Source organism: Berghia stephanieae, chromosome 2 (genome assembly GCF_034508935.2).
Source record: "Berghia stephanieae isolate SIO BIC M18660-M18661 chromosome 2, UCSD_Bste_1.3, whole genome shotgun sequence".
NCBI lineage: Eukaryota > Metazoa > Mollusca > Gastropoda > Nudibranchia > Aeolidiidae > Berghia > Berghia stephanieae.
In genome coordinates, this window is record NC_088361.1 from 90,303,615 (window position 1) to 90,327,663 (window position 24,049).

At 32.5% G+C, this 24,049-nt stretch overlaps 1 protein-coding gene across 7 annotated transcripts in view; it reads left to right on the top strand.

Moving 5' to 3' along the window:
* Nucleotides 1-24,049, top strand: part of LOC144965812 (dynein heavy chain domain-containing protein 1-like) — a 120,423-nt gene that overhangs the window by 68,361 nt on the left and 28,013 nt on the right. For 3 of the 7 annotated variants that reach the window (XM_078901554.1, XM_078901557.1, XM_078901556.1), the window contains 17 exons: nt 64-238; nt 705-827; nt 1,285-1,400; nt 2,125-2,342; nt 2,543-2,718; nt 3,678-3,845; nt 4,877-4,933; nt 9,255-9,359; nt 10,308-10,450; nt 10,765-10,858; nt 14,154-14,296; nt 14,896-15,163; nt 16,999-17,166; nt 18,540-18,697; nt 19,939-20,148; nt 21,748-21,918; nt 23,177-23,272. In XM_078901554.1, coding sequence (XP_078757680.1) covers nt 64-238; nt 705-827; nt 1,285-1,400; nt 2,125-2,342; nt 2,543-2,718; nt 3,678-3,845; nt 4,877-4,933; nt 9,255-9,359; nt 10,308-10,450; nt 10,765-10,858; nt 14,154-14,296; nt 14,896-15,163; nt 16,999-17,166; nt 18,540-18,697; nt 19,939-20,148; nt 21,748-21,918; nt 23,177-23,272 — 2,589 coding nt within the window. Of the gene's footprint in view, nt 1-63; nt 239-704; nt 828-1,284; nt 1,401-2,124; nt 2,343-2,542; nt 2,719-3,677; nt 3,846-4,876; nt 4,934-6,346; nt 6,389-9,254; nt 9,360-10,307; nt 10,451-10,764; nt 10,859-14,153; nt 14,297-14,895; nt 15,164-16,998; nt 17,167-18,539; nt 18,698-19,938; nt 20,149-21,747; nt 21,919-23,176; nt 23,273-24,049 lie in introns of all 7 variants that reach the window. The other 4 variants (XM_078901555.1, XM_078901559.1, XM_078901560.1 and 1 more) reach the window with 4 other exon arrangements.

Consider the following 24,049-nt stretch of genomic DNA (forward strand, 5'->3'; position numbering starts at 1 on the left):
TCACAACCTCAAAATGGGCACTTTGTACTTACTTTTAATCAATAATGTTTATTCTCCCCCCAGGCTATGTCCGAGGCAATGTTGGAATTGTATCATGCAGTGAAGGAGAGACTGCGGCCCAGTCCATCTCAAGCACACTACATCTTCACACTGCACGATTTGTCTCGAATTGTACAAGGAATCATGCTCATGTCTCCACGTACTAGGATTAAAAAAGCCAAAGTTAAAAAGAAGGAAGGCAAGAACAAAATTAATCGATAGTCATAATTTTAAAAATAGGTTTTCTTGTCTGTGCCTTTATATAGGTTTTATATTGTAATGGATTGTTTTATCAACGTGGCTTTTTGTATGTTTTATATTATCATTCTATAATATCATTACAGATCACCACGATAATGTTCAGTTTAAAAGTGCTGAACCCTTGAAAGTTCTTGATTTACAATAATAAGTAGACAAATCATTCTACAAATGCAAAAAATAATAAATGATAAGATTAAATGTTTATATTATTTTTTTTAAAAACCCCAATCCTCGATCATTTACATAGTGCAGTATTCATTAAAATTGTTCAAAGCTGTCCCTAGCCAACAGTAGCACTTAATGTGTAGAATGAGACATGAGGCTTGTTAGTCCATTTTACAATTTTCAAACAACCCCGTATCACTGGTAATGTAATGTGCATTATATATTTATTTGTATTGCAGCTGAGAAGATAGGAAACCTCCTTGGGGATAAAGCTAGTTCTGCTCCAATGATGAGAGTCATCACACAACTTTGGTGTCATGAAGTTACCAGGAGCTTCGGGGACAGGATTATTTCCACTGAAGGTAAATTTATACTGTTATACCACAAGACCACATAGCCGCACATTATTTAGGTTAACTTTTTTTCTCTATAGTGAGTGATAATTTAATAACCACAGTTAGAGAGTGCCCAATGGGCTAGGATGAGGTGACTTACTCAAGGCGACACATTGTGGTGGGTGCGTATCAAAACCGGTTCATACACATTCTTGCCCTTATTTTCATCTACTTTTTATGTCTATCTCAACAAAAGAAAACTAAAAATATGATGTTTTAATAAAACAAGTACAGTGCAACATTCTCATCAATGAAATATTTTTTTAATGAAATAGGAGCGATATTTTGAAAGATTTTGATATTCTAAATGAAAGTCATGGAGCAAGAGATTTTAAATATTTCATGTATTATCCATTCAAACTTTATTTTGATTTGTTCCTTGAAAATCATTTTCTTTTTTTTCTTCTCTTTTTTATTCTTGAAGATCAAAATTGGTTTGGTCGCTGTGTAGAAGACCTCGTCATCAAGCATTTCTGTTCTTCAAGAGATGACCACTCATCAGAAATGTCCGCCATCATCGAGGAAACTATTCCTTCAGCTGTATGTAATCAATTTTGAATTTGTATTGATGTGAATCAATTATGGAGAAAAAAATAAATCTATAAATGGACAGAAGGCTAGGAACTATTAAAAAGTCAAATAAACAAAAAGAGAGATATTGATTGTGTTTTTTGATTAATCTCAGTTAATCAAAAAGGTCACAAGATGTCTTCATATTCTGCGAATCGATAGCAAAATATAAAGTAATTTTATTTCTAAGAAAAATTTATTTGAATGTCTATCTGCTCTTGGAAATACTGTGACGGGGATTTGTTTTGCTTTTATTAATGTTTGTACTTTCAACATATTTATCCTAGTTCATCTCAAATAAAAAAATGCAAAGAAGAAATAACTTCTAATGAATAGGTGTGATCGCTGTTTTGTTGAAGTAATTTCTGCTAAAGAGACACCAACTCTTCTATCAGTAGAAGTAGAGCCATAACCTAACACAATCGCACATCACACAAATGTTGCATCTGTCTTCAGCACTGAAGCTACAACATTGTGGATTGCATTGGATTGGAGTATTACAACAAAATTGAGTATGATTGAATTAGTTTGAATCAAAAGAGGCAAACTAAACTTTGGGCAAAGTTATTCCATCTTGCGGTACATTTTATAAGAATAAGCAGACACAAACTGTGGTAAAAATGTTTCCACAAAATTTATTTATATAATTGTTACAAAATATTGTCGTCTTTCTCTGTGCTTTCATCATTTACAGAAAGGACAGAGAGCAAGACTTGTCTCACCTCCACCAATTATTGCGAATGATGAAGAAGGTGAAGACACAGATAAAGAAAAGACAGAAGATGAAGAAATGTTGGAAAAACTGGAATTAGGGGAGAGGGGAACTTCTCGACTTTCAGCACAGAGAGGAGAGCTTGAAGCTCCAGGTTCTAGTAGACTTGGCACTGCATCGGTTGCTACAACACAACGCAGGTAAATCGATTACACAGATAGAGATACCGATAAATCTCTTTTATAATTAGTTGACTAAAAAATGTTGAATATTATTTTTGAATAATCCCCTAAAGGCAATGAAAACAAAAATCTTTTTCTGATTATGAAACCAAAATTTGCCACATTTTCCTTTTCAACAAAGAATTTTTCTTCTTCTTTTTCCCTTTTTTGCTCAACAGCTCTGCTCAAACTGAAACACGGTCTTGTAGGACTGGAGCCACTTCCGCCCAGACAGCTACAACAGAAGGCGCCACCAATCACACTGTATCTGATTCGACATCTCCCTCTGACAGCAACAGCCAGTTGGATAAAAGCTCTATGTCCATAACTACAGGAGGAAGGGATACAGAATTTGGTTAGAACCATCCAATTTTTTAAAAATACTCATATCGTTTACGTTTTATCTCCCCCCCCCCCAAATCATTCAAGAGCAAAGAATTATGTTGGATGATATTGTATTCAATTTGACAGCAACTGATTTATATTCTGCATCTCTTTAAACATTTTAATTTTTAAAGTTTGTTTGATAATCAATTTCTCCTTGAATATTTGATTCGACTTACCCCCTCTGGGAGCAACAGCCAGTTTGATTAAAACTGTGTCCATAACTATAGAGATATGGAATATGCTTCTTAAACGTGATCTTATGAATGACATTGGTTAAATTATGTTACCAATTGTATCAAAACGGTATTGTGTCAAGATGAACCTGCTGCCTGCCTTAAAATCATATTTTAAGCTTTATTCATAAACGTTGAGTTAAAACGAATGCTATCTCTGATAAGAGTTTTGTTTGCCTAACATCTAAAAACCTGAATTTCTCAATTCTGAGTATTTTTACTTAAAGCTCAATTTTCCATATCTACTTATTTGACATGAAAAAACATGAGCATTTCCGAGGAGTCCCTAGCCAATAGCAATACGTAACTTTAAGGACGTGACATTACACCTATTAAGCTATATTACAATGGAGACAAAGCTGTTAATGGTCAGCTACTCATTTTACACCCGAGTACAATGAGAGGATGTGAGTAGAGAGCCTTTTCTAAGGACTCAATTATGTGCTAGGACTCAAGGACTCAGAGTGGGACTCAAACCCTGAACCTTTCAGACCGAAGGAAAATGTCGTACCACAAGGCCGCATAGACAGTCTAATTACCTGATTGACATGATGAGTTACATATGATATATAAATATATATATATATATATATATATATATATATATATATATATATACATATTATCTGTTTTATATACAAGTATCTAGATAATTCCAATGAAATGATATCATTTATTCCATCCTATTGCAAAGACGACATCAACGAAGAAGAAACAGAAGTTGATGATGGGGCTACAACTGCAATGGAGACCAAGACAACAACAGGCAAAGATTCTGATGAATCGGATGATTCTGACTCCAGTGATTCCAGCACTGAGAGCTCAAGTTCCTCAGAGACTGAGACTTATGAGAGCACATCTGGTAAATTATTCTTTTTAAGATGAGAAACCCACGTCAAGTTGAATTTTTTTTTACCCACAATAAAGCATTTATATGTTTGTTTAAACTGGGCATTTTAATTATAAATACATTTCAATTAATATGTTTTAATAAGTTGAACACTTGACATGTTTTTGCTTTTACTTAGCTATAAAATAAGAAATAGGTCAACAACGACAATAATTTGAGTCATTTGAGGTAGTTAACAAATTTTTCCATCATATTTCAGAAAAAATAAAAAAATTAATGATTTGTTTGATGTACAAAATGATATGATCATCTTCTCATGACCGAGGTCGTACATCAATTTAATGTGCTACAGATAATAATAAAGAAATTCACTTAAGTTTAACCTGGGTATATTTATCTCGTCTCTAAGTTTTAAGAGAATAAATAAATTGAGGGTTGTTTTTTTTTTAGAAATTAAAAAAAATATTAGCATTTATATAGCGCAATGTACACTAAACGTGCTCAAAGCACTTTACAAATGAGTTATATACGCAGATAAAGATGACTAGTTGTAAGGCCAGCTAAATTGTTGGACATCATTTGATGAGATTCATTCTTTTGAGAGCGGAAGGTTTTCCTGTCTTTCATTTCAAACCTGAAAGACCTTAAAAGTTATGCTGGGAACATAATGAGGTTGAATACAACTTTAAAAATAAACCCAACTTAACACAGAACATTTTGGAGTCAAAACCCGTATTCAGTCAACAACAAAAACAATTAAAATGGTAATACTCAACGTAGAACCTTGAAGGATGGGAGAAGAGGTCTTATCATGTCTCCCCAGATTAACAATGGTGAAAAAGTTGTACGAAGTTTGTGACTCCTGGTCTGACCCAAGATCCACTTAGGACTTGAATGTCATAGATAAGGTCTCTATGTTATGGTTCTAATTTCCATTTTCAGGTTATGTCAACTTAAATTAATTATCCCATTTATGAATCATCCGCTACCAAAAAGTTATCTATTACTATAACAATGTCCTCTATGTATACCATCTTTAACAGAGCTGGGAGATATTCCCATTCCGAAAGTTTCTATTGAACCAAGTGCTCCTGCTTTAGGTAACTTATGCCATTTCAAGTGTGGTCCCCTGCCCACTTTATTCACTGTTTTCCCACCCAAACCCTTCATTTGTCAATGTTTTCATTTTGTTGATTCTTTTAACAATGAAATAAATTAATTGGTGGCAAGTTGAATGTTCGATATGATGTGTCGCACTGAGTTTCATGTTAATCATATTAATTTTTAATTCCTAGCTAACACACAAGTTGATGTGTATTTTTCAATGCTGAATCATTTTATCAAGTCACATCTCTTTCTTATTACCAGAATTTTCCTTTCATGACATTTGATTTCTAATTCTTGGTATAAGGTGTCAGCATTTTATTTACAATTTTTGGGCAATTTTTTATGTTTAGGACTTCCAATTGACAGCTTCTTGAATTCTTTAGAGATACGCCTGGCAAGATGAAGAGGGGCGTGTTTAATTGGTAGCATTCAAAATAACATACACACTGGGTTTCTTTCCCCGTTACTCAGACACTCCCCCCCCCCCCGTTCCTGTCTTCCCATCTTTGAATGAGTAGCTGGTTGAGATAGACTTCCTGTCCAATTACTATTGTTTCGAAAAATATCGCAAGATCAAGAAAGAACTTACTTTAAAAAAAGGATAAATTTAATTGCTGTGTAATCTGTACATTTAATATCTTTATTTTTCGTTCGATCAATATTGTTCTGTTCTACTCTAATTAATCTCAGAGCCTATCCTAAGCTCACCTCATGTTTTCTTTCTGCTACTGGTCAATGTGCATTTAGATGTTAAAGTAGGATTTAACAAGTTGAAATCCACCAGTTTTATTTGAAGAGAAGAACGAATAGGCATAGGTTTTTGTTTATGTTAAATATGCGTTGCTTATTTCAATCAATGTAAGCTCCTAATAGTTTAAACAAATTCAAAACATTATCAGGCAACTAAAATGGTTTCTGTTTTTTTTTTAGGTCGGAATATATATAAAATCAGAATTTATATGATTCTCAATTTTATGTAGTTTTGGTAATGGGCACTCATAGTGCCATACCTTGTGACTTATCTACCAGATCCAAACCCAAATCCCAACGTTTATTTATCTTATTGTTGTTTCTTGTTTTTTTTTTTTTATTTAATATTTTAGTTATTATTGTTCATGAGCTACCCCACCCATTTTTTCAAACTCTTTTGTTTTGCTTCAAGCAAGTTTTACTCCTTTATCTCTCCTTTTTAAAAACATTCTCTGTCAAATTTAAGAATCCTTTTTAATGCTTCCTAAAGTGGAAAAATAACACTTAAAAAATACACAAACAATCCGTACTTTTATTTATCGTTGATGTTGCTCTTTTCTCTCAACGACACATGTGACTGGCATAATGCAATTTTCTTTCTTCTTATTAATCGAAAAGAAAAATTATAATTGGCGAATTATTGAATCATTTTTCAGCAAAAAATAAGAAAAAGAGAAATAAAAAGAAAAGTAGGGATGGTAAGTTTGTAGTTGATAGTCTTGCATTTTTGTGTACAAATAAAAGGCAAGAAGAAATAGATTTGTCAATAGATGTAGTATGGCTATTCTGTTTTCTATATTTGAACCCTTCTTTAGCATTTATTTGCTTGTTTTCCACATTGTTCAAAACATGTTTTTACAAGTAGTGAGAGTACTACTGTAACGATATTTTTCCTTTTCTTCAGTTTTGTACATTTACTCCTAGAAATATGTTTAAGATAAGCAGTACTCATAATCGTGGATCATATGAATTGTATGTTTCATTGTTGTCCTTGGTAATGAACACAAATGAATTATATAACAGAAAAATAAAAATACACCAAACACGTTACGTTTCGGGCTCAAAACCTTTCTTCAGCCATTAACAAAAACAATAATACATTGTTTTAATTGTTTTTGTTAATGGCAGGCTGTGATCGGTATTTTGTTCTTTTTGGACATTGTTATGCTCATTTTTGTTAATTGACTTTTAAAGCCCACAGCTTTTAGCAGCTTAGCATCACTTTTGATGTCCTTGTGCACTTGGCTCATTATGATCTACCTTGTCTAAGAAAACTTAAAAATTTGTTCCACAATTATCATTTAATATAATATGCTTCACATCAATAATTTATAATGAGAGATCGAAGCTTTATATAGGTACTGGGATGAAGACTTTAAAATCTTTAACGTATCCTTGATTTTAAAAAAAGATTTATTTATTAGGTAAATAGGATATTCCTCTCATTTCTTTTGCCTGATGAGTATTTTCTTAAACATGTTTTGTTTCAAACACTAAATATTGCTCAATTTCTTTGCTTCTCTATAATGTAGATAAAATAAATTTTGCTAGAAAATATGTATGTACATTTTCTATATAAATTTTGCATTTTTTCACAGTCTTCTTCAACATTCATGAGCATTAGATCAATCTATTATCTTCTCTAATCCATTCACTTATCTCTATGTTAGCCTCATCTGACTTATTTTCCTATTTTGATGGATTATTTATTATATATTATCATCTGTTAAAGACTTAATTATCTATCTGAATTATCAAAGAAAAATTAAATACACCACTTAAGTAGCAATAACCAAATTGTTTGTCCAAGATTCAGTAAATTTATTTACAGTTGTCACACTCCGGGATATTCAAAATCCCAATGTTTTTATACAATAAAATACTCTCTCAGACCCTTTAAATTCTTTCTTTTATTTTTTTTTCACTTTAACACCACTGGCAATAAATTGACAACCTTTGTTTAATATTAATTATACACTTTTACTTTAGACATCTTTTCATCATAATTCATATATTTAGAATGTACGTTTAAAGTAATACTTTACATTATTATCATATATATTTACTTCTGAATCATGAATCAGGTAACCCAATCCAACTTAAGATATCGCTAACAGATTATTTCTTCATAGTCCGGACATCTCATTTGCTCTTTTTATGACAAAGACTAAAGAGCTTTCTCATTGAGCATAATTTTAGACAATATAACGAATTTGGGCCATACCGTTGATTTGGCTTAATTTATCGAGGAATCCTGTGCTGCTAGAAAATGACAGTTTTTTTCCCTTCATTTTGGTCAGAAAATTTTACATTATATATCGACTCATTAAGACAATAATAATAGTCTTTTCTACTTTATATATCGATCGATTAAGACAATAATAATAATCTTTTCTTTAAAATAATAAAAATGGGGGTCGAAATTGTTTCTTACAGCCAATGTTAAATTTTCCCAAACAAACACAGAATTACTGGCAAATCTAAAAATTAAGAAATTCTATTTCACAGATTGATATACAAGTAACTTGCAAACCTTTTCTAAATTAAGGGTAATTTTATCACCCGTTGACTCTATTGATTATTTAGAAAAATCTGTTAGGGCATAATGATTCATAATGATAGGTCATTTGATAATGTTAATCATCATCTGGCCGCCCTGTTGCCAGAATCATTTGCTCGCACCTACAGACTGATTTTGATCGTTGATGGCTCAAAAGATTTGTCTCGGCCTATGATAATGAAAACAACACAATAGTATAATAGTTAAAATAAATGACTGCCTATTCATAATAGTCTTCATTTCCCTGCAAATATTGCGGGTTCTCCACTAGTAATAATAACAATAATAATAATAATAATAATAATAATAATAATAATAATAATAATAATAATAATAATAATGATGATGATAATGATAATAATAATGATAATAATGATAATAATAATGATAATAACAATAATAATAATAATAGTAATAATAATAATAAATGACATTTGTTTAGTTCCTTCCCTCCATTTCAACTAGTTCTATTCGCTTTAGATTCATTAAGTAAATGAAAAATAATATGAAAAATTAAAACATAGCAATTTCAGTTAATTACAGAGCGAATAGACTACAAATTTACACACATGGTAGGCTAAACTTTATTTACAAAATAGAAATCATGAGTTAAAAAGGTAAGTTTTTAATTAAGATTTGAAGGCTGTTAATGAGTTAGCCTTTCTAATGTACTGGGGGAGAGAATTCCAAAAATGAGATGCCAAAAGATCAAACGATTGTCGCCGATTTTTGATCTGCCATCGTGACCAAATCTATAACTTGAGACTTGAAAGAAGACTTTTTGACAGGTCGAGTGTTATCTTAACTCATCAATTTATGAAGTAAATAATTTATAGCCAAAATTTAAAAACACAGCTTTTGCAAAACAGTGTAAAGGTTTGTTTTTATAGAGTACTGAATACACTATCACTTTTATTTTATTAGTTTAGTCACATTTTTCTGCACGTTTCTTTCATTTTTTTTTCTTTGCTGTGATGACTTTGTTTCCTCATCCACTGCACTAGAATCCCCTAATCACTCACCAGAAGGTCTTGCTGATACTTTGGAAAGGGAAGCCACCCTGGAGAGACTCGGTCTCTCAGGCTTTGCCTCAGGACGGTCGAGTGCTGGTAGGTAGAAAAATTAGTGGATAGGTTTGATCCAGCGTAAGTAAGTTATGCTAGCCTCTGTGTGTCATTTTATTTTCTTTCTTTTTAAAAAAACGTTTTAATATTTTGTTAGAAAATTGTGACATTCCACCTTTCAGCGTTTTAATATTTATATTTTACACTGAGTTCTTATCTTTTGATATACTGTATTCAATCTCTGTACTTGTGTTAATAGTAAACAATATTATGGTTAGATATGTTGTTTTAGTCACAAAGCTATCACAACATTGTAAAGTGTCTCTGAGCCTTTTTATGTAAAATGAGAGCTGTAAAATTTACTATGGCGACTTTATTTATTGAAATTTTGTAATGGAATAATGTAAATAATACAAGCTCAAGTTTTATAAAATGTCACCCTATTGTAATGCCTTTTATAATGCTTTTAAGAAGTAGTCTTAAAATATTTAAATGAAAATAGAGAAAACGTTAACAACCAAAGAACACAATCAAACAATCCCCAATTTCTTTCGGAGATAAATAAATAAATAAATTAATCAAAGAACAAATAAATGAATATTAAAAATTACAAGAATAAATTGAATAATGAAAAGAAACCCCAAAACAACCCACACACACACAAATACACAAAAAATAGAAACAAAAACAAGGCCAATCAATGAATGAACAAGTATATAAATAGTAATTAAAAATCATGAGTGAAATGAAAAATGAAGAAATCACCCACACGTACACACACACACACACACACACACACACACACACACACACACACACACACAAAACCAAACAAGAAGCATAACCAAAATTACCATCAATTTACTGTTTAATTGTTCTATCTCATAAATAATATAGGGAATTTTTAAAATGTCAGTTTCCAACACAATAACCACGATAACTTTAGTGTATCTCTTTAAGGTTTATTCAAATTTTTACCCTCTTTATCAACAGCGAGTGGTGGAGGAGCCGCAGGTACCCCTCGTGCAAAACGGCATGGCTCGAGAGCTGCTAAAAGAGGGGTGACATTTAAAGCTGGGCTCATTGCAGACAAGGAACATGAAGCTTACTATGGACCCCTAGTGTCCATTGAGGAGGTAAAGGATGCCGAGAGATTTGTTAAAATAATGAAATAATAAAATTATAATATTGATGATATTGATAATAAAAATAATATAATAATAATAATAATAATAATAATGATAATGATAATGATAATAATAATAATAATATTAATAATTATAATAATAATGAAGAAAAAGGATTCAGAAATTTAATATTCTAAAAATTAAAGACATAAAAGTCATTTTAAGTTTTATTTATTACAAGTTAAACTTTAAACATCATTTTTAAGCATCTAGATAACTCAATTTCCTTTTAAGACGAATGGATTTTGAATTTGTATTTTCAGGTGAAAGGGAACAATGCCAGCCTTTGTGGATTCATCTTCAGCAAATATTACATGGCTTGTCATACTGAGATCATGGGGTTACCCACTGAAAAAGGTGAGAATGGAATACATAGTGATAAGTAATATAATTTTGGTGTACGGGCTATTTATTATCATAGTTATTATTTTTTAAAATTCCAACAATATTGTTTTCTTTGATTTTTGAAGTTCTTAATTTATTTATTTTTTGTTTGCCTCTCATGTAGTAGGATCTGATTAAAGAAAATGAACACGAAGATTTCCTGAAGCTCTAGTAACACAACACACAATGATGTTAACGTTATTTGTTTCTTTTTTTTTTTTCCTCTCATGTAGAAGGATCTGATTAAAGAAAATGAAAACGAAGATTACCTTAATCTCTCGTAATACAACACACAATGATGTTAACGTTATTTGTTTCTTTCTTTTTTTTTTTTTTGCCCCTCATGTAGAAGGATCTGATTAAAGAAAATGAAAACGAAAGATTACGGAAAGCACAACACACAATAATATTAACGCTGTTTTTCTTTTCTCTTTTAAAATTCTTTATTTACATACGAATAATTTTATTTTAAGAGGAGACAAGATGAAGAGAAAGTAATATTATGGTGTGAAAGAAAAAAAATATTTCTGAATTTTGATTGTTGATGAGGAGGTGGTGTCAAGTCGATGCATTTTTTGTGTCAAAGAATGACATGGCAGCCTATTTACACTTATCTATTTGAACCAACAATTCTGACAATGACTCCAGAATGCCAACATTTTTGAATGCTTTTTTTTGTCAACTACTCTAAATGTCTAATCCAACAATTTGCTTGTAATGGTTTATTTTGATTATGTCGTGGTGCTTAAATAAGATTATGTGCTTATATTTTATTCCATAATTTTTTCATTCATTCTTGGTATGAAAAGATGTGGTCTTTGTTTGGGATGGCTGTTTGTCATAGTACACTTTTTAAGAAATCTTCCGTTTATGTTTGCTCCTTGTCTCATTCTGAACATGATTTCATTTTGTTTAGAGGAGATCTCATTTTTATAATTATTCTGATTGCATTGTTTATTCTTCAGTCATGCCGTAAGGTGCAATTTATTTCCTATTGTAAGTTATATAAATTGAACTATGTACATTTGGTTCAACTATGTTTTTTTTTTTTGGAAACTGTATTGTTGAGACGTGTTTCACTAGAATTCAATAATTTTATGCTCACAACTCTTTTATTGGGGGGTTATATGTTGGTGTTTTGTAACTACTGGTTTCACATCCTTCCAAATTAATTGCTCCCTCAAAACATTATGTCGGGGTAACTTAAATGTTTAAAATTGAACGAGGAGAAACAATCTGATTTTTTTAAAATTGACAAAAATTAATATTTTACATTTCTGATCATTTTAACCATAAAATCCCTTTTTGGTATCTGTGTCACCCCAACATAATACTGTTTTAGGCCATGAGTTACATATATCGATATGATCACGACTCATGTGGTAATTGTCTCCCAAAAAAAAATCACAGCAAAAATGTAATCAAGACAGACTTAAATTTCATTTTTTAAAACAGACATTTCTCCTTGTTCCAAATATCCTCTTATCATTTTACAATTTTGATTTTGATTGTTATTGATTTAACACCTTCATTGAAAAATAGAATATACTTATACTTGAAACTTTTAGTAGATATTTTAAACTGCTTAAGAGTTCAAACTTTTTCTCCCCCCCCCCCCCCCTTGTGATCATTTCAATGTTTATATAAGTATTGTCGTTAGCAAAGAATTTTTAACCACTTTACGTGCCCTCAATTTATTTTGTATTTTATTGAAGCTGTTAAGTTCAGTTTGGAAAACAATTCCTTGAAGAACTCCCAGCTCCACCTGCAAAGTGAGACCTTGCTATACCATATAACACGCCAACCTCACTGATCACCAGCTTTACGATGAGGCTGGACTGTATTAAGATTGAATTCACAATTGCTCTATTTATTATACCGCCAACTTTGCCAAGGTTTGAAATAAGGCAATATAACGAGGTTGAACTGTAATCAATTTTTTTGGTTTTAAAATAAAGAAAATAAATACCAAGCTCATGAATAGAATAATTTGGTCATCATGATGTAATTCACCATATCATGTTTGTTCTTTGTGAATATGCACGAAATATTGGAAGACACTTGCAACCCCTCCAATTATTTTTCTATAGTCTGAGATTTACAGATACAAAATATTGAATTAAACTGGTATTTTGGTGTTTTCTGCATGAAACATGTACAATTCTGTTTCTAGTGTTTCAAAATATTGTTTGTCATTTTTGTCCTTTCTTCCTTTTTTGTGTGTGTAATTTATATATTGGGTAAATAAATTGATATGTTTCTGATAGTTTGAATCCAAAACAAATGATGTCCAATATTCTCGCTTGAAAAATTAAAACAAAAAAAGTTTAAGAGTATTTTTCTTCAATAACTATTTTTCTTTAAACTGGATATCATGGAACTCATAAAGTATATGGTTATCGTTTACCTGTTATTTTACACCACTTTTTTGAAAGTATAAAATCATTTTAAATCTACACTAGTCTGTGGATAATATAATAAGGTATCCTCAACCGAAAAAACAAATTGTATCATATCGTTCTTTTTGACAGGCGAGAATCCTATCTTATAAGTAGAAAACAATGGGAGGGACCTATATTCAGGTTTTTGTCCAACCGGATCATTGGTCACATGATTTGTTACTGTCCAAAAATCGGACATTCCTTTATAAACGTTAACACGCTGCTTTCTTTATGAAAGTTGGGTAATGTAAATGTTGCTGCAAGAAGCTCGAAGAAATAAATAACAATGTGAAATTGAATGTAAGCTTCAATTTAGTATACGAAAACAGATAAAATGGATGTTTTAGGTTTCCCCTTTATCAACAAAACAGGATGAATGAAGCAATACAGACATATGTAGTGTTTCATTCATCCTGTTTTGTTGATAAAGGGAAAGCCCGAAACGTCCGTTTTATTTGTTTTTGTATATTAAATTGAAGCTTACATTCAATTTCACATTGTTATTTATGAAAGTTGTAAACATAATCATAGGTCAAGCTGAAAAAAAATTACCTATTGTAATTTTGCTGGATATTTCAAACACTGAACACTTTTATTATATAGACCAACTTTAGAACATTTTGCATTTTGACCATTGACCCAGAGCAAACGAAAAAATACTATAGATCGCCTCCATTGTTATGTCTAAGGTTAAGTGATAAGGTTAACTCCAGCTTCATAACCTTATAAAAGTGGTCATTCTACTTTATATTATAATATATTATTTGAAAATCAACCCTTTGACTTCGATTTTTAAATTAGTTTTGAATTTCTTTCAAAACCAACAGGATACACAGAAAACGGAGTCGAGCTGTTGTCTGATGCATTGCAGACATGTCTTTCCAAATACAATGAAGGGACGTCTCAAAAGCTTGACCTTGTTTTCTTCACTGAGGCAGTTAGGCATGCTGCAAGGCTGAGTAGAGTTTTGGTAAGAATTTATCTCTGACATTAATTATCATTTACATATTAAAGCTTGAATAATAATACTGTTTTATGTAGGAATAAATAGATTCAACTCCTTGATATGATAACATATGTCTCCAAATGGTATTATGTCAGAATGATCTAGATAAAGAAATTGACTACAAGGTCATAAAAGTGTTACTTATGAAATTTATTCTTTTTGAAGTCAAAGAAAGAAAATTCACTCATTTCATTGAAGATTTTGATTTTAACTCAAATTTAATTTTAAGCTTCATGTTCATTTTGACATAATACCGTTTTGAGACGTCTAGTCACATATTTTGGTAGGTTGAAATATATTTTAAAAATATTTTTTAATTTCTATTTTAATTAATTATTTTTTGTTCTTTGATTAATTTTCATTTGGCATTGTGGTACCATTAAAATGGTATGAGTATATTATGATATATAGTTTATTACACAGCCTAGTAATTCTTGAAAAAAAAACGGTGACGTCACCATAACCGATAATGTTTCACGAAATATTACATACAATAGAATGTGAACGAATAGAAATATATATCATGATAAGTATTAATTTTTATCTTCATTGAATTCTAATAGGCTTTCCCCAAAGGTCATGCATTACTTCTTGGAATGAGCTACTGTACAGGCCGAGCAACTTTAGCACGTTTGGCAGCATTTGTCGCCCATAGCAAAGTTTACGAGCCCAAGCCTGTATCGCTGGCACACCACAATCTACACATCGTTCACAAGCACATCAAGTTGGCGTGTAACCATGCAGGCATTCAGGGCAAACCCACTGTCTTACTCATCCATGAAGACTTAGGGGATGAATGTCTTCAGGATGTCAGCGCCATCATGGCAGGGGGTAAGCAAAATGCTAAAGATATGAAAAAGTGTGTATGAAACAGTGCTAGACAACGCAACAAAGAAAAATTACAAGAAAACAAAATTGCAAAAAGTCAACCTGTCTAGACTGGGGATCGAACCTGATTATTAGAGAGATGTGCTACCGTTAATAATATAATAAAGTTACACCACATAGGTAAAATTAAATGTTGTTTGTCTACTTTCTTGATAGATTGTTTTGATAAATATAACACTTCAATTCTATAATTTCATAGATTGTTTCAATACTATAACGCTGAATTATTTAAGTGTGTAGGTGGATCTAGAATTGAATTAAACAAATTAAATGTGACCTGCCGCATCAAAAAGGTCTTATGTGATGGTGACTTGTAGATGCTGAAAACTGAATTAATAGTAAAAAATATAAAACTTGGATTAGGTTTATCTGAAAAAGTTTCTCTCTCTTTTTTTTTGACTTGCACTGTTTCATACACTTTTTTTTCCAGATATATATCTTACACTCCTTAATTTGTCACTTTGATTAAGTTTATGTGATTTATTGAGAGCAATGGATATAGCTATAGATTCTGAACGTGACAAAAGCCCCCTTATTATTTCACATTTCTATTTTAACATGTGCCTAATACTTTCCTGCAATCTGTCTGAATTTCAAGTGATGTATTGTTTTTTGTTTTTGTCATTGACTGAAGAAGGGCTTTAAGCCCAAAACATTCCGTGTTTGGCTTAAAGAATTTTTTTTTTCAAAGCTGTTATATTCATAATTGTTCATTACTTTTTATTTTGAGGCGATGGGTTACAATTGTAGATCCAATGAGACTATTCATTCTTTTCGATAACTTGAGTGGAAAATTAGTACATTTAAGAAGTAATATATATATATATATAGATATATATATATATATATATATATATATATATATATATATATATATATATATATATATACAGAGCAGACACAAGGATAAGATCAATCTTTATTGGCTACATGGCTATGGAAAGTAATCCATGTGGAAATGACCTGACTATGTAATTAAAATCTGACATATATTTATGTACTTACTTGGTTTAAAAATAAAAATACTCGTTTTGGTCTATTTTCGATACTATTTTACCATCAGAATTGACAATACTCAAACCTCCTTGCCTGTATTTTAACATTATTAGTATTATTGGACAGTTTTTAACAGACACTGGGTGGGGATCTAACCTCCCATAGCGGGCAGGGAGGTACTTTCTATGTCTTCTATCCCCTCTTGTCTGTTTTCCAATTGCTTTCTGTCTTTGTCTTGGAATGAGATTGCTTGGTTTTTCCCTGACTTTGGTTGGAGTCCTTGGTTGAGAGGGAAACAGTCGAATGTATAGTTATAGTTTTGGGAGATGATATTTTTTCCTTGTAAATCATCTCTCTGTTATGCATTGTATTATGTTTAGTTTATATATTATATTATATGATTGGTAAACATTTGAGTGTATTCCTCTTAGTTGGGACCTGTGCTTGTGTCTGGATGAGACTTTTAGGTGATCTCAAACTAAGTACTTTGATAGTGTGCTCTTGGAATCTACATCTGTTTCCTATTTGAACCAATTCCCATTTTGTCTTACCTTTTTTTTGGGTTGCTTTAATTCGAATTCTATACCTTTTTACTGTCCCATTTTCTTCCTTTTTACTGGCACTGATATAACCTTAATGTGTTGCAAGCGCCGTAAAACCTTTAAATAACAAAATAACATAATTTTTAACAGACAAGAAATAAACAAGTTGAGTTGGTGTTTTATTGCATGGATTGTCATTAATTTCCGTTTTCCTTACCTCTGATTTCTTCGCATTGACAGGTACTTCTCCGGGTTTATATTCTGAGGATGAGGTTCAAGATATTGTGGGTCAAATGATGCCAGGAGGTGTGCAGACCAAGAAAGTGGACAAGATAGAACAAGCCTTTGACAGGTTTGTCAAGAGAATACGTCAGAATCTTCACGTCATCGTCTGTCTCAACTACAAAGGTGAGAACAAAGACATAGAGACATAAATACCCTTATTGATACAGATTTGTCTTCCAGTATAAAAATTCAACTTATTTTTTACAACCATACTTGACTGTGCCCGCTTTTGATTTACATTTCATCTCCTTCTCCCCCGCCTCTCTCTCTCTCTCTCTCTCTCTCTCTCTGCTCTCTCTCTCTCTCTCTCTCTCTCTCTTCTCTCTCTCTCTCTCTCTCTCTCTCTCTCTCTGCTCTCTCTCTCTCTGCTCTCTCTCTCTCTGCTCTCTCTCTCTCTCTCTCTCTCTCTCTCTCTCTCTCTCTCTTTCTCTTGCCATTATCTGATGTCTTGTCTGTTGCCTGATGAAGTCAAAGGCCAAATCAGTGTACGTTTTATGCATTGTTTTACTTTCTATAATTTTGTTTCATTTAAACTGGCTCATGAAGGCACTTTAAGCTTATAGTATTAAATTGCATATTTCACGTGATTCACTACCTCAAAACGGTATTATGTCAGGATCAATAGAACACCGTAAAGTAAATTTAGTATTAAAGTGATGAGAATTACAGATCGGCAGCTGTTCATAAGATCAAAAGGAAACAAATTTCTACACTTTCACAACTTAATCTTGCTGATTTAATGTTATATTGTGAAAAAACAAAGAAAACAAAACAAAACATAAACCAAACAGTCACCATTTGGTAGCATTGCAATGAGAACCTTGACTAAACTTTCAAATTTCTTATTATTCTTATTTTTACTCGATTTCTACCTTTTGACATCATCATCTTTCCCACATTATACCATTTTGAGGCGATGGGTCACATTTCCAATCCAATCCAATCAGTTGCAGCTTCAGTTCTGAAGATAGACGCGATATTTTTAGGCGTGGGATAGTGTTGGGTTATGACCCTATACCACAATAATAATGTGACTCTGTATCCCAATAATTATGTGACTCTTTATCCCAATAATTATGTGACTCTGTATCACAATAATTATGTGACTCTGTATCCCAATAATTATGTGACTCTGTATCACAATAATTATGTGACTCTGTATCACAATAATTATGTGACTCTGTATCACTATAATTATGTGACTCTGTATCACTATAATTATGTGACTCTGTATCACAATAATTATGTGACTCTGTATCACAATAATTATGTGACTCTGTATCACAATAATTATGTGACTCTTTGACTCTGTATCACAATAATTATGTGACTCTTTGACTCTGTATCACAATAATTATGCTACAAATGCTTTCCAATTGACAAGTAAATTTCTCATAACTGTGAAATTTCTCAAGTTTCATCCGTTTGGGTCCTTTTACATGCGAATAAAAATAATTTAATTTTCATTACCTTTGGGTTTGTTTTTTTTCCCCCAGGAAATAGTTTTTCAACGGATTTCCATGCACTTCATTCTAAACTTGGTAATAATCCTGGATTGATCAAAAACAGTTTTAGTATCGACCTGTACTTGCCCTGGAGCTTCAAGTCTCTCTCGTGCGTGGCAAGGGCGTGGCTGGAGGACCACCGATATGGAGTGAGTTGGCTATTTCTTTTGTTTTCCTTCTTTCTTCTTGTTTTCCTTCTTCTTGTTTTTCTTCTTCTTCTTCTTCTTCTTCTTCTTCTTCTTCTTCTTCTTCTTCTTCTTCTTCGTCTTCTTCTTCTTCTTCTTCTTCTTCTTCTTCTTCTTCTTCTTCTTCTTCTTCTTCTTCTTCTTCTTCTCTCCCTCCTTAGTATTATTATTATCATCATCATCTTGATGATGATGATGATGATGATGATGATGATGATGATGACAATGATGATGAAGATGATAGTATTGACGAAAATTGTGGGGTGGTTATGATGATGGTAAAGATATAGTACTTTGTAATTTGAGACTCATCCTAGACTACATAGAACTCTGGACCTTGAAGCTATTTGAAGCTTGTTGGCAGTTATGTTTTTAATTTCTTTTTCAATGATTAAAGAGAATAAGAAGCTTTGTAATCATTGTATCTGTAGTTTAATTCTAACACACTTTTCTCCTTTGATTTCAAACGCATTTCGGTTAGCTGATTTCCTAAGATAATAAAATGTTATAGAACTTTGGCATTATAATCTTATTGGGTACATGTTCAATCCAATTCGGGATTTGTAGGAGATTCGTGTTTGCCAATAATTTTCATTGCATAATGAGATAACAAAGCATTCTTGATATGTAACAGTAGTCCTTCAGAACCATTGGGCCCATGGAGCCAGAGTTTATCCCCGTTTCTATAGTGTCAATCGGACAAAAGCCATTGCTTGCTACCCTTTGAACAGGAAGCTAGTCTATCACAAAGTAATTTCTGTCAGATCTAATAGATCCAGCTACCCCAATCACTACTGAGTTGGTCAGGGGGATCAGAAAAAATATCAACTTTACCCAGGATAGACATTCTGTTCCTTTTTGTGTGAAATGAGTGTTCTACCGAGTTAACGGGATCCCCATGCTTGATATGTTGATTAACCCTCTCCTTACCAGCTATTTTCAGGATTTTCCCCAAAACTTCACACCCAACTAACACAAAAATAGATTTTTTATCACTCAAACACAATAGTAGTAAAATTCTTGCGATAAATAATTTCTTTAGCAAAACATGCGCTACAACACACTGTTCATTTTCTTAACATTTTTATGATGTACAAAAGAAACTTGAATATGAAAAAGGTTGTTTTTATCGTAACGAATGTGACGATTTTCCTATAGTTGTAAGGAGAGGGTTAAGTTTTATTTTCACTTTTTTCTTCTTCAAGATATCCGTTCCCTGGAGTCCAATAAAGAAGCTGGAGCAGATTGAGACTGCATCCAATGCCATGGCTTACATCCACCTGTCAGCTAAAGCGGCTGTTGAGAGACAATTCTGCCACCAGAAAGAAGCAATGAGGTTCTTCACTCCTTTGACGTTTTTAGAGTTTGTTCATTTGTTCAAGATAATCTCAGCATTCTTGGTGAAAAGAGAGCAGGTAAATTTCATTTTGATTATCATATAAGTAAGTGCCAGCTTTAGATATTATTTCTTAACTCTCCCCTTCACAACCATTGTAATGATTTTCCTAAATTATCATGCACAACCAAGACAGAGATATATTTTCTTTACCGAATCTCAAAGGCAGTAGGTAGGTGTTATACATAATTCTGTTCATAAAAATAATCTTGACAATAGAGTATAAAATTTGAAAAGCCATAACAAAAAAACTAAAAAATATCCTCATATTTTTAGATGAAGAAAATTATCGTAACAAATGTGATGATTTTGCTGTAGTTAGTCAGGATAATGTTAATATAAACAGATACAATACCAATTTGTTTATTGTGGATCTTCCCCTTTCAATGTTTCAACCATTTTGGGCCCGCTATTCATCACATTTCCTTAACTGGGTTGGGATCCTGACCTCCCATAGCGGGTAGGGGGGCCCATACTATGTCTTCTATCCCCTTATGTCTGTTTTCCGACATGCTTTCTGTCTTTGTCTTGGAATGAGATTACTTGGTTCTGTCCTGGCCCTGGCTGGGAGGGAAACAGTCAAATGCATAGTTATTATTTTGAGAGATGATATTTTTTTCCTTGTAAATCATCTCTCTGTTATGCATTATTATATTTATTTTTAATGTATAATGTAAGCATTTGAGTGTATTCCTCTTTATTGGATTTTGTGCTTGTGTCCTGATGAGACTGATAGGTGATCTCAAACTAAGTACATTGGTGGTATGCTCTTGGAATCTACATCTGATCCCTATTTGTTCCCAGTTCCCCTTCGTCTTACTTTCTCTTGGGTGCTTTAATTGTAATTCTAGAACTTTTTACTATCCCATTTTCTTCCTTTTTACTGGCGCTGATATAACCTAAATGTGTTGCAAGCGCCGTAAAACCCTTAAAAACAAACAAAACAAAACATTTCCTTAATAACAGTAGTGTCATGTCTGTTTTGTTTGTGTTGACGTGCAGTTTTTGTATCCTTTACACTGATTTTGTATCTTTTTCTTTGAGTTGTATAAAGCTTTTATCGTTAGCAAAGGCTGCCACTTTTGCATTTAAAATTAATTTTTGGTGTATTTAAATATTTAAACATATTACGTGTTGTTTTGATCATCTGAGATAAAGATTGACTTTTCACACATGCGTGCAAGGCAGAAACAAACACATATGTAAAGAATAACAGATACCAACACAAATGCACACTCTGCGATGGAAGATTTGTAAAGCATTTACTTATTTGTTTTTTAAGAATGACATAGAAAGCAAAGATAACTATAGCGGCAACATCAATACCAATGAGCACATGGATTTTCTTCTTTATGATGATGATGATGATGATGATGATGATGATGATGATGATGATGATGATGATGACGATGATGACGATAATGATGATGACGATGACGATGACGATGATGACGATGACGATGATGATGATGATGACGATGACGATGATGATGATGATGATGATGATGATGATGATGATGATGATGATTAATAATAATAATAATTATAATAATAATTTGTATAGATAGTGCTTTCCATTTCAAAGTGCTTGACATGGTTGTAAATTTATTCTTTTCAGATTAAGAGTGTCAAGTTTGAGCAAGCACTTAGTAAAATAAATGAGGCTTTTGGAAGCATTGCAGAGTTCAAGCGAGAGGTTTCGAAATTGGAGCCCCATCGTAATTCAGCCTCAGGACACATCAAGGACCTAATAACACAAGTGGAGACTCACAAACAAGAGTACATTGTGGTAAGCAATGCCAATCTCATTGCAGGTTTCTGTGTTACTTATAATTCTCTTTATACCTGGGCATAAGATATGCAATAGACAAACTATGGTATGTTTATCATCTATAAAAAAATAATAGAGGGCAAAAGAACTTTAGCTCTTATGTAGTGCAATATCACTGACTGTGCTAAAATGATTTACTAGAGGTCTCAAGCCAACAGCAACACTTGACTCTTAAGACGAGACACAGACGAGGCCTGTTAGACACTATTATATTTAAAAAAAAATTTAGACAGAGAAAATGCTCACTTACAACTCATTGCGCTATGAGAATAGGAATATGGAGTTAATTCCCTGTTATTATTGTTATGGAGTGAAACGCTGTCAAAATAAGTCTGCTCAATAATTCTGTGACCCACTGCCTGTTTTATAACATGATGAACCTGATGTCAAAAATCACTTTTAGAAATTACACAAATTACAAAAATTTCACTCACTGCTTTCAGTAAAACATAAATAACAATAGTCAAATTAAGTGGAAACTTCAATTTAATTAACGAAGACAGATGTAATGGACTTAACTATTTGTCAACAAAACACAATGAATTCATCATGTTTAGTTGACAAAGGGGGAACCCAAAACTTCCGTGTCATCTTTCTTTGTTAATTAAATTGAAGCTTCCATTTCATTTGACTATTGATATTTATTTATTCAAGTTTTAAGCAGCAGTGTTTGCAATATATTTGGAAAAACATAAAAATTTAGGACAATTTTCTTATTTTTTTATTATAAGTTCGATTTTGTAGCATCTTAAATAATATTATTTCAGGGCTAAAAAAAGACTTGAGATTTTATATAGCGCAATATCCAATAAATGTGTTCAAAGCGCTTTACAAAGGGTTCCTGATGAACTGCAACACATAACATGGAGAATGAGACATGACGCCTGTTTGGCAATGTTCCAATTTTTTTCCGACAGAGACAAGGCTGTTAACAGCCAGGTACTCATTTTACATCTGAGTACAGTGAGAGAATGTGAATAAAGAGCCTTTTCCAAGGACTCAACTGTGCACCGAGCTAGGTTTGAACCCAGAGTCTTCCAATCCGAAAACGAGTATCATACCACAAGACCACATGGCCGCACTATGTATAGGCTATAGGCCATACTTATCTACCGATTTGCCTATCTCTTTTGCTTTGTCTCAGTTGATAGTATACATAGTTGAAATGTGCTGAATTTTAATGAAAAACTGAGTAAAATACATATGTTGATTTCAGGCCTTAGACAAATGCAAGGCCCAGGAAGAGAAGATCATCCAATTACAGGGACCGTTGGAAAGATTGAGACAGTCAGCACAGACAGAGCTGGATAAGGTATGGACATCAAAAATTCGGTAGTTGTTTAACTTGTTATAATGGTGGTAGTAACAGTAGTAGTAGTAGTAGTAGTAGTAGTAGTAGTAGTAGTAGTAGTAGTAGTAGTAGTAGTAGTAGTAGTAGTAGTAGTAGTAGTAGTAGTAGAAGTAGTAGTAGTAGTCGTGGTAGTAGTAATAGTGGTAGTAGTAGTAATAGCAGCAGCAGTAGTTGTAGTAGTTGTATCAGTAGTAGCAGTACTGATGGCAAAGCCATGGCAAATAATAATACATGAATTAATAATAAACCATGTCAAGCCTCATAACAATCACAAATACAAGGATGCCTTCAGATTTAGGTGAGGCACAATCTAACCACTCTGGGTGGGGTTCCTGACCTCCCATAGGGGGCAGGGAGGTACTTTCTATGTCTTCTATCACCCTGTGTCTGTTTTCCAATTGCTTTCTGTCTTTGTCTTGGAATGAGATTACTTAGTTTTGTCCTGGCCCTGGCTGGATACCCTAGCTGGGAGGGAGACAGTCAAATGTAAAGTTAGAGTTTTGGGAGATGATATTTTTTTCCTTGTAAATCATCTCTCTGTTATGAACTGTATTATTTTTTTTTACGTGTTATATATCATTTGTAAACATTTGAGTGTATCCCTCTTAGTTGGGACCTGTGCTTGTGTCTGGATGAGACTTTTAGGTGATCTTAAACCAAGTACACTGATAGTATGCTCTTGGAATCTGCATCTGTTTCCTATTTGAACCAATTCCCCTTTGTCTTACCTTTTCTTGG